The sequence below is a fragment of the Sinocyclocheilus anshuiensis genome, unplaced genomic scaffold (genome assembly GCF_001515605.1).
Source record: "Sinocyclocheilus anshuiensis isolate Anshui unplaced genomic scaffold, SAMN03320099.WGS_v1.1 scaffold307, whole genome shotgun sequence".
NCBI classification, from domain to species: Eukaryota; Metazoa; Chordata; class Actinopteri; order Cypriniformes; family Cyprinidae; genus Sinocyclocheilus; species Sinocyclocheilus anshuiensis.
Window position 1 is genome coordinate 472,950 of NW_015552550.1, and position 11,054 is coordinate 484,003.

Genomic DNA, 11,054 nt, shown 5'->3' on the forward strand with positions numbered 1-11,054 from the left:
TCTCTCTCTCTCTCTCTCTCTCTCTCGCTCTGTGTCGTTGACTACTCTATGCAGGCTCTGGCCAGCATGAGTCTGAACACGCAGCCTATTCTAAACCTGGAGAAGTTTCAGGATGGACAGGAGTTGTCTTTATTGCCCCCCAGTCGTGACAAAGCCTCCCCGTCCTCCACTGAGTTCAACCCACTCATCTATGGCAATGATGTGGACTCAGTTGATGTTGCCACAAGGTATGAAGTATTGTAAACTGTATCAAATGTGACGGGAATGAGTGGTTGGTAGAGTTGCTATGTTAATAGTGTGTGATTTTGGTGCAGTTTGAGGTACCTAAATGAAGCTAAAAATAATGATTCTTATGGAAGCCCAGAACAGCCATAACATTTGTTTGTAGGCTTCCATAAATTTCTAAACAATCAATGGGTCTCATTCACTAACCATGTATACATACAAATTTGTCTGTGGTATCTGCATATCACAAACGCTTTCACGAACAAAAACGCTTTCATCAATAACTTTCATACTAATTTTTTTTTTTTTTACGATAAAAGCAACTCCTTAAATTGTTTGGCCATGTTTTATGCAAATTACTGTCCTTGGGTGTTCTGTCACTCATTTGGAATACTTAATTCATTAACATTAGAACAAGGTTAAGAACAAATTCATGTGCGGATGCACATTGTGTAATTTTTCATGAGAGGTTTTCCTGTGTGTATAAATATGAATAATCCACACAGTTATTAGTGAATGAGACCTGTTGTTTTTGTTAGTGGTGCAGAAAACACAAAATTTGAACCAAGCCAAAAGAAAAGACTAATATTTGTACCATTCCACCGTATAATTTACATGATAGAAATGCATTATTATTTTGATCTTGCCGTTAGGGTGGCGATGGTGAGGTTCTTCAACTCTCCAAATGTCCTGCAAGGGTTCCAGATGCATACACGCATTCTGCGTCTCTTCCCCCGTCCTGTGGTGGCATTCCAGGCCACATCTTTCCTGGCTTCTAGGCCGCGGCGGAATGGATTCACCGAAAATCTCTCCCATACCCAGGCGGTGGAGTACTATGGAGAGTGGGCTCTCAACCCCACCAACCTGGCTTTCCAAAGGATTCATAACAGTGAGAGACATAGATATACCTCATCCTTTGTCCTTAAGTTGCCTTTTCTTTGACCTCCAGATTTGATTGTCAGAGTTCGCCCCCTAGTGGCAGTTGTGATGACTTCTCAATTAGATTTCAATTTGTGAACACACCGACAGTAAGAGAATTTACCCTCTGTTTATTGACCATGGTGGAATAAATGAATAATGTATGCATAGTTGTCCATATGCATGATTGCCAACACTTTTAGAAGGACATATTAGGGGTTGCACAATGCTAAAATGTTGCACAATGTAAAAAATTATTTCTGACTTTATTCATATCCGCCCATTTAGGTTTCCTGCATGTTCGGTCTTTTCGGTGTGCAAAGTAATTTAATTTCTATTGAATTCTAATCTGACTCCATTTTTTTATGAGCTCGAATTTAGGTTGAGATGTCAATTGATCATTAGTCATTAGAATAATAATTTTCTAGAATAATTGTCTATCCTATTTAATTGCTGTTTTGATTGTACTTGTTCATTTGGATTCCGTTAGCGGACCTCACGGTCACATACTTGCCAGTCTTGGTTATTAGACAGAGGTCATTGACTAATATGGCCGCTCCTATGATGGCTGGTTCTAAAAGTACTTTTGTTTAGTCCCCTTAGATCTGTACACACTTGAATAAAGCCATATTATCTCTAGTCAGAGGTCACGACCACTACTAAGATATAAGCCAACCAACATTACTTTCTCTGTTAGTAGCTTTGTTTTGGTCATGCCATGGTTTCCCATGACGTACACTTAGCTAGAGTAATATTACAGTAAAGGTGAGGCTCACCCTATTTAGGTTGGTCGAACAACATTCAGTTGACCTAAACGGAAATTCCCTTTTAGCCCTTACAGGCTAAGTAAACTTGAACGAATACCAAGTGTTAGCCAGATCTCTAAATATCCAGTTGGTGTGCCCCATGCTCCATATCAACTCTATTTCTGTTACTAACCTGATGCAGAAATGTGGTAACATGGATACTTGTCACACTGAGACAATTCAAATGATACCAAACACGACTGTGAATATCACTTGCATTCATGTAGAACATTATATTATGCTATTGACCATTCTGAGTGAGCTGAGTGAAGGGAAAGATGGGTGAGGGGAAGGAAGTGGATGATAGGTGAGAAAGGAGTTTTCCTTTATCTTCTCTCAGTGAGATGTGGAAACAGATGTCTGTATGTTAATGCACTGTGTTTGTATTGTCCATATCTCAGAAGATCAAAGTGTCTGAGGTTCTTCAAGTCTTAGTACATTATATATATTTATGTATATAATATGCAAAACTAAAATCAAATCTCAGGTCTGCAGAGGGTGAGAACTCTTCAGTTGTGACTTCCAGTCTAATCGCTGTTGTTTGTTGCTGTGTAAATGCAGCTTTACACTTACCTGCATGTAGTTTTACTATAAAGACTGTCCATTATGTGTTTCCCACTTTGTGTGTAGTCAGTAATTATACTGTGTGTGTGTTTCAGATGTGTATGACCCCTCTCTAATAGGCGATAAGCCTAAGTGGTATGCCCACCAGTTACAGCCAGTATTCTACCGTGTGTATGATGGAAACTCTCATCTGGCGGAGGCGTTGAGTGGACCCCTGCAGGATGAGACCAATGATTCAGACCCAACAGATGACAGGTTGAAAACACCCAATACACACTCATACTTGCAGTACTCCCTAACACACATAGACCTTCATACACATTCATATCAACTCATGCACAAATGCTATTGATTCTTTTTTTACATATTTAAAAGTCTGGATTCAGTAGTTTTCAAAATAGTTTGAGTAGTTTGTTTGTTTGTTTTAATGAAATGACTCATTTTATTTAGCTAGCAAATATTTTCAGTTGATCAAAAATAAAGCTTTTTATAGTGTAAAGATTTTTAAAGATTAAAAATAGTAAAGATTTACTATTTTTATAGTGAAGATAAAGATTTGTATAGTTTCAGTAAAGATTTTTATAGTGTTACAAAAGATTTATATTTTTAAATAAATGATGTGATTTTGAACTTTCTGTTCATCAAAGAATCCTGAAATAGTTTCCACAAAAATATTAAACAGCGCAACATTTATAATAAGAAGAAATAAGCACCAAATCAGCATTTTAGAATGATTTCTGAAGGATCATCTGACACTGAACACTGGAGTAATTTTATATATATTAAAATAGAAAACCTTTATTTTAAACTGAAATCCTAAATTCTAAAAGCAATATTACTGTTTTTAACTGTATTTTTGATCAAATAAATGCAGTCATAGTGAGCATAAGACACTTCTTTCAAAAATATTACAAAAATATACCAACCCCAAACTTTTGAACTGTAGTGTATTTTTTACATGCGTACATTTTTTGTGTTCAAGCTGTTTTTGTCTATTTTAAATATAAATTTGTATTTATTTGTTATTGGGGATTGTTTATCTCAGTGGCAGTGACAGTGAAGCATACGATGACTCCAGCTCTTCCTACTCATCTCTGGGAGACTTTGTGAATGAGATGATCAAAGGGGACATACAAGGGGACACACCAAGTAAGCTTCTCCATTTTTAATCTCTTTCCTGACAGCATATTGTATTAACTTTTTACCTGATCACTCTGTAAAGAGAAATCTTGATTAAACTCAGAAGTGTTGAGAAGTTCAGCTTCATCATTTTTATGTTTACACTCTTTCTTTAGATGTTGACACTCTGACACATGCTGCGCTGGGAGACGCGAATGAGGTAGAGATCCATTACTTCCAGGAGTATAAGGGGGACAACCGTGACCCAGAGCCAGAAGGCCCCCCAGAAGCAGCGGACAGTCAGCCACTGCGGTCCAGCTCCAGCACGACGGCCAGTTCCAGCCACAGTACAGTCTTACAGGGAGTCAACCATGTCAGTGCTCAGACTACATGTTATCTGACTCTAGAGGTAAGCATCATGTGCTGTGATCTCTAAAGTGTGTGTGCTGCTTTGTGTAGGAACAGAAGGAACCCGTTGAGGTGGAGGCGACCCTCCAGAACTCTGTCCCAGGATTGGGAGCTCCACCTTTTACAAGACCCACTCCTGATCCGGTTCCTGTTGACCCAGCCAATAAGAAGAGAGAGTATGATAATCCCTATTTTGAGCCCCAGTATGGCTTCCCTTCAGAGGAGGATACTGAAGCAGATGAGCAGGAGGAGAGTTACACACCACGATTCAACCAGAATCTCAATGGCAACAAGTTTGTACTCAGTCAATACTTGGAGATAGTCCTACACAAACACACATAATCTATATCTCAGCTGCACAGACCAGCTCTCAACATCCTCTCCCTGAATTGTGTGTGTGTTTAGACCATCTCGGCCATTGAGACCCAGCAGTCTGAAGCTTCCGGGTGAATCTGATGGGGAGGGAGACTCCAGAAATAGCTCTCCAAACTCCACCATCTCCAACAATAGCAACGATGGCTTCGGGGGACTCATGTCCTTCGCCAGTGAGTGGCCAGCTTAACATAACCTCTATTCATTCCTTAGTAGCTCATGCTCACATTGCAAATTTGGACATAAAAATATATTATGCTGATTTTCTTAAGCACCAAATCAGCATAATAGAATGATTTCTGAAGGATCATGAAGACTGGAGTAATTGCTGCTGAAAATTCAGCGTTTCCATCACAGCAATGAATTACATTTAAAAAATCTTTTAAAATAGATTATTTAAAATTGTAATATTATATTATAATTAGGAATTATATTGTAATAATTATTTTACATCATAATAATATTTCACAATAGTACTGTTTGTACTATATTTTTGATTAAATTAATGCAGATTTGTTGAGCATAAGTGCCTTATTTAAAAAACATTAACAAATTTTACCAACCCCAAACCTTTGAGCGGCAGTGTATATAAATATTTCATCTTTAAGTATCAGAAAGAAAATCTTCAGTGGTATATTAACTTTTGCTAAGGGTTTGATCATTGTAAAATTTCACTAGTATTAAGTAGGAATGCAGCGATTAACCGGTTTCGCGATTAACCGCACTTTAAAACGTCAAGGTTAATTAATCGTAAAGGTTCCTCTAAACTGAGTGTTTCTGTTACACGGAACGGAACTGTTGCAGCTTGCGCAAAACGAAAAAAGTTACACTAGCGGTGCACCAGCTTAAAATGACGTGCTTATCAGAGGCACGGAGGCTACTACATGCATTAGATTAACTGTGACAGAGGGACCAAACAGCGAAGCTTTATTTCCACCAGAGAAATGCTTGTCGATAGTGTGGGACCATTTTGGGTACACCAAGAATGACCAGGGTGTCATTTAAATATTGCTGTAAAAAACTGCTGTTAAAGAGCGAATACATAAGGGATAATGCACGGCTTGCTGTACATTGAACGATTTTAATGCACGACGTGAAGGCAAGAACCACCTGACGCACCTTAGCTCAGCATTCTGCCCACTTCAGATCAGAAAGAGATGAAATGCGGACATTTATTTGAATTAATTAATTATAACATTTAGCTACTTGAATTAATTATTCGAGAGAGAGAGAGCGAGAGAGAGTGACAGTTGCCTGTGTGAATTAGCCTACCTGCGTCTGTGCGTCTCTCCAGTAGGCTATTTAATCTATTTTATTAATAAAAGTCACGGGGCAGCATTCTCAAAAAGTTTGTGTCCTCCTGAATGTTTGTACACGTGCACAGCGCGATCTCCGATCTCACAAACCAAAATAATAGACATGATTTTCTCAGGCCACATGTAAAATCATATGAATTATTATAAAGATTATTAAAATGAACACGTATGGATGACAGTTGAATACAATATTTCAGTTTATTTCCATCATTAGTAACAGTTTCCCCTCTGGGACAAATAAAGTTAATATTAGTCGTATATTAATAATAGGCTACTTCATTAACTTTATTTACTGTCCCTGTTGTAGTATTATTCATAAGTAAAAACCAACAATATTTTTTTTCACCATGTTTCCAAATTCTCTACCCCAGGTCCAAAAGAAATGTAAAGAATGTACAAACTGAAAACATTAAATACTTTTGTGATCTATTTCCATTTGTTATTTTCAAAAGAGAAATACTGTCATGGATGTTAACAGAGCAGAGGTCACCTTTTTTTAATTCCAATGGGAGAGATGGACTTTTGTTTGTCTTTTGTTTATTATTATTTTGTGCTGTATTGTTGGTTACTGTGTTATTTCTGTTTCAAAAGCCAGCAATAAATAACCAGTGGTGGACGAAGTACACAAATCAAGTACTTAAGTAAAAGTACAGATACGTATAGTCAAATATTACTCCAGTAAAAGTACTCCTTTTTCAGTTTTACTCGAGTGAAAGTACAAAAGTACTTGATTTTTTATGTACTTCAGTAAAAAAGTACTGATAGATAGATTTATTTAGCAATTGTATATAGGCTACTTAATTACATTTTATATTAGCACATATTTTCTATAATCCTACTGCTCAAAATACCTGTTATTTTCCCAAAATAACCACTATATGGAGTCAAGCTATATTTTTGTTGTTGATATGGACTACGTTGACGAGAGTGATGTAGTAATGTTCACTATGAAGTTTACACTGCGAAGTACCTGAGAGAAAACAGATTTGACCGTCTGATTTTCACCAGTAAGAAAAAAGTGTTTAAAAGCTTGTTGTTTTGCAGAACATCACAGTTATATATGACATGAGATTAAGGCCTGAAGTTAGGAAGAACATTTTAAGGAAAATATAATTATATTTTCATAGTGATTTTTTTATTTAGTCTGTGTTATTTTAATGTTTCGTTTTTGTTTTTTTTACCTAAAACATAGAGACACTGATGTAGATGTGTTTGCATTCAAGCATTTCAGTGGGCTTAAATAGATCACCCTTTACAGCAGATTTAGTTCACAGACAACTGAATTTTTATTTTTTTTAGCAGCATCAGTCGCGTGTGCGCTCACAAGATCTCCTGGTTCTTGTGAATTCAGTTCACTGTCGACTCGAGAACAGCTGCTATCGGTTCATTCTAATGAATCGGTTGGTGCGATTTGCGAACCGATTTAAAAGGTTAATTGAAAAGAATCAGTTCGTTCTTGAATCAGACACCGCTTCTGCGTGTCAGAGCACGTGATATATTATAAGGATATCTAAAGAGTGTTCATGTGATTTTATACATTAGTAATCTTGGGAAATTAATAAATGCATAATAATCGTCATAATCGTAAAACCGTGATTATTCCTCAGACAATAATCGTACCAACAAAATCTATAACCGTTGCATCCCTAATATTGAGACTGACTATTGAAATTTCTGGTATTGTTGCTGCATTACACACAAACGTGTGTTCTCTTTTATATGGTTCACCTTAATCGTATGTGTGCAGGTAACCTGTATAAAAACCATGGCACCAGTTTCAGTCTGTCCAGTTTGGCTCTGCCTAATAAAGCACGAGAGAAGAACACGCCGTTCCCCAGCCTCAAAGGTACATACATCCCCTCAGATCTCTCCATGTGACCTTCCCACTCATCCACCCATCTCGCCCTGTCTCATTCCTCCAGTCTAATCCAGTTATCTTCTCCTCCTCTTCTTCTTCTCCTTCTCTCCAAACCCTTTCTTTATCTTTCCTTTCCCTGTCTTCTTCTTTCTTACCTCCGTCTTTACAAAGACAGTGCTATTAATGGTTGAATCACTCCAATTAGACAATCTTGTTGTATTACCTCCACTAAATTCAAGTAATTTAAAGGGGCCATATGATGCGATTTCATGTTTTCCTTTGTCTTTGGAGTGTTAAAAGCTGTGTGTGCATACAGAAGATCCATAAAGTTGCAAAGATTAATGTCTCAAACCCAAAGAGATATTCTTTATAAAAGTGAACGCTCATCCACGCCCTCCTAAAACGCCTCGTTTAAACACTCCCGCACATATCTACATCACTGTGTGGGACGATTTGCATAGCACCGCCCAAATGTATACGCAAAGAAAGAAAGCATAAAATGTATTCTCGCTGTAATATTGTTGGCCACCATGTCGTGGAGATGCTGTGTGTTTCGTTGCAAAAGCCAAACTACTTTGTTTGGCCTTCCAAAAGAGGATACAACTAGAAGTGCATTTTACGGAGGAAAGTTTCCTAAACTTGATAAGGGGCGTAACATTTCCGTCACACGCTTGAGGTATCCGGCCAATCACAACACACTAGATAGCTGGCCAATCACAGCACACTGCGCTTTTCAGAACGATGAACTTTGTAAAAATCGACGCGTTTCAGAAAGGCGGGGCATAGAGGAGAAACAATAATGTACAGTATGTGGAAAGTGCATTTTACGGAGGAAAGTTTCCTAAACTTGATAAGGGGCGTAACATTTCCGTCACACGCTTGAGGTATCCGGCCAATCACAACACACTAGATAGCTGGCCAATCACAGCACACTGCGCTTTTCAGAACGATGAACTTTGTAAAAATCGACGCGTTTCAGAAAGGCAGGGCATAGAGGAGCAACAATAATGTACGGTATGTGGAAAATAATGCGTTTTTTTAACCTTAAACCGCATAAACACATTGCATTACACCAAATAATGTTCTTTTTAGCAACGTCATATGACCCCTTTAAGGGTCAGATAAGCAGATGTTAATTCTACTTCAGTAATAGTTTAGGGAAAAGTAACTATGTCTGTTTATTTCAGGCATTAGGTTTAGAAAGACTCCAACCTCAGCTGTTTAAAAGGAATGTTTCTTCATCTTAGTTGACTAGTTTTCATTTTTCTACTTTTTTCTCTTCTTCGTTTATAATTTGTTTTATGAATTTCTTTTAAAGAATATTTACATTTTGATTTAACAGAGGACACAGATCAAGGTTTGTGGAAATGTTGCCTGATTTCTTTGCCCTAACCCACATGTCTTTTATCCAGTGTTGCTGCCCAGAAAGTGACCAGTATCTTGCCTCCTCTTTGCACTGTGAAGAAACAGAAAGGTGTAGACATATAGTCACTTTCTAAGCTAGCAACCACAGTTCTTATAGCTGCTGTTGTTATTGTTGACTTTATTTTCTGTTTGTTTATGATTTTGGATGATTGTATTGCTCAGACGATGCTGATGACAGTCCTGAGAGTCCTGGTATGTTTCATATCTCTATCCTGCCCTAATGATGAAACCAGTTGCTGTTGATAGAAATATAGACCCTTTGAGTCCTGAGAGAATGAGAAACTCTGCCCACTTTTCTCACTCTGAACCTGACTGACAGACTTGCATTGGTTCCTATCTCCTGTCCTGGATGCTTCCTTTTACACCCCTGCATCTGAACTATAGCGCCAAACAGCACTTGTCATGAACTGATAATGTGTGCTATTTCAGGGTTGGAAAATAAAATCTCGTTGGACAGCAGTTTGGAACCTCTAAGATAGAGGATATATCTGTGCTCACATATATCCACTATGCCTTTCCTTTTCCTCGTTCCTATTCTGTGATTATTAGTAATGAACATAATAATGGTGGCACCACTTAATAGACAACAGCCAGTTTGTGGTTGCATTTCGAAACATTTTTCTTTCTATACAGAAAGGATGTTTCTGTAGGAATGGAATGATAATGATTTTTGACTGCTCTTTGTGTCGTGTGCGGTGTGTTTTTGAAGTGATCTTTCCTTCATTTGTGTGTCATCTCAATTGGAGACAGAGTTGAGGTCTGTTCCATTTAAATTCCAACTGAACTTCTTGGATGAATTGAAGATAACAAAACCATTACAGTACATTGTACATTTCAAGCTCTGTTCCGCTTCAGAACTGAAATGTAGTGTCTACTAAACTTGGATGATGGGTTTCCACCAAAGTCTCGATAAAGAAGACTTTGAAATCTGGTGGTTGTGTAGGTGTTTTAAGATAAATCGGTGATATGTCAAGGATTGTAGCTTGTATGCACAGATATTGTGCTGCTTTAAGCAGAGCGGCAGTGATGCTGCTTTTTGAGCTGGGTACAGGAGAAAACCAATAGAGCTCTCCAGGGGAGGCCAAACCATTCCAGCTAGCATGTTGACTGGTAATGATTTTTTTTCTTTTAATGTTCAGTGAACACACAAGCACACCCCTTTTCAGAATAGTTTCACTGCCTCTATTGACCAGACAGTCCTTCCAGTGGTTATACTCTGCCAATTTGAAGAAGGTGCTATTGGCCTTGTTTTCTTTAACAATAAACAAAAATCAATTTTATGTAATGTTGTTAAAAAATGTGCCCTCTTTGCTATTTCCAATAAGTAATTTTCTGCTCTTTTCAGAGTTTATATTCCTCAAACAGCATCAAAATGTACAGGGTTTTCAAATACAGTATACTATGTAATATAACAATATTAAGCAATGAGTTATGACTATTCTGAATTTTAAAACTCACACTGAGAGGAATGAATCTAGATTTCATGTCATGTTGAATGTGGTAATTCCTTTAAAGTTGTGATGAACCAAAAGGAGCAGCATCTTTTCTTCTGGATTGTACATCCAAATGTAATGGATTATCAGAAAAAAAATGTTTGAATGGGGACTTGGTTCTATTGAGTCTTGAGTCTTTTAATAATTGAAACATGCACAAATGAATTGTTCAAGTTAAGATGAATAACATGCATTTACAAAATAGATTTCATGGCAACTTTTAAAATAAAAATATTTAAATTCCTTTATATATTATTTATTATTTAGGGCTGAAACGTTTTTATAATATTACTGGTTATATTAGCCATGGTATCTGTTTAGTTTTTGTTATTTTCATGAATGGAGTTTTGTAGAATAGCTTCATTCTATCATTAATCAAATGTAATCACAGTTAATCAAGACCTCCCAAATCACAAGCTATTCTGACCAAATGAAAGTCTGAAATGCTTGTATCTTTCTGATTTCCGTCTTTCTCTCGTTTTTTTCTTTCTCTTTCTCTTTTTTCCTTTCTGTCTCTCTCTCTCTCTCTCTCTCTCTCTCTCTCTCTCTC

At 37.3% G+C, this 11,054-nt stretch overlaps 1 protein-coding gene across 1 annotated transcript in view; it reads left to right on the forward strand.

The window, feature by feature from the left end:
* The window catches only part of LOC107664372 (MAP kinase-activating death domain protein-like), a 65,813-nt gene that overhangs the window by 28,893 nt on the left and 25,866 nt on the right, over positions 1-11,054 (forward strand). The window contains exons 12-21 of the mRNA XM_016454919.1: positions 55-227; positions 879-1,114; positions 2,609-2,768; positions 3,559-3,662; positions 3,809-4,005; positions 4,092-4,333; positions 4,446-4,585; positions 7,476-7,574; positions 8,905-8,943; positions 9,174-9,203. Coding sequence (XP_016310405.1) covers positions 55-227; positions 879-1,114; positions 2,609-2,768; positions 3,559-3,662; positions 3,809-4,005; positions 4,092-4,333; positions 4,446-4,585; positions 7,476-7,574; positions 8,905-8,943; positions 9,174-9,203 — 1,420 coding nt within the window. The remainder of the gene's footprint in view (positions 1-54; positions 228-878; positions 1,115-2,608; positions 2,769-3,558; positions 3,663-3,808; positions 4,006-4,091; positions 4,334-4,445; positions 4,586-7,475; positions 7,575-8,904; positions 8,944-9,173; positions 9,204-11,054) is intronic.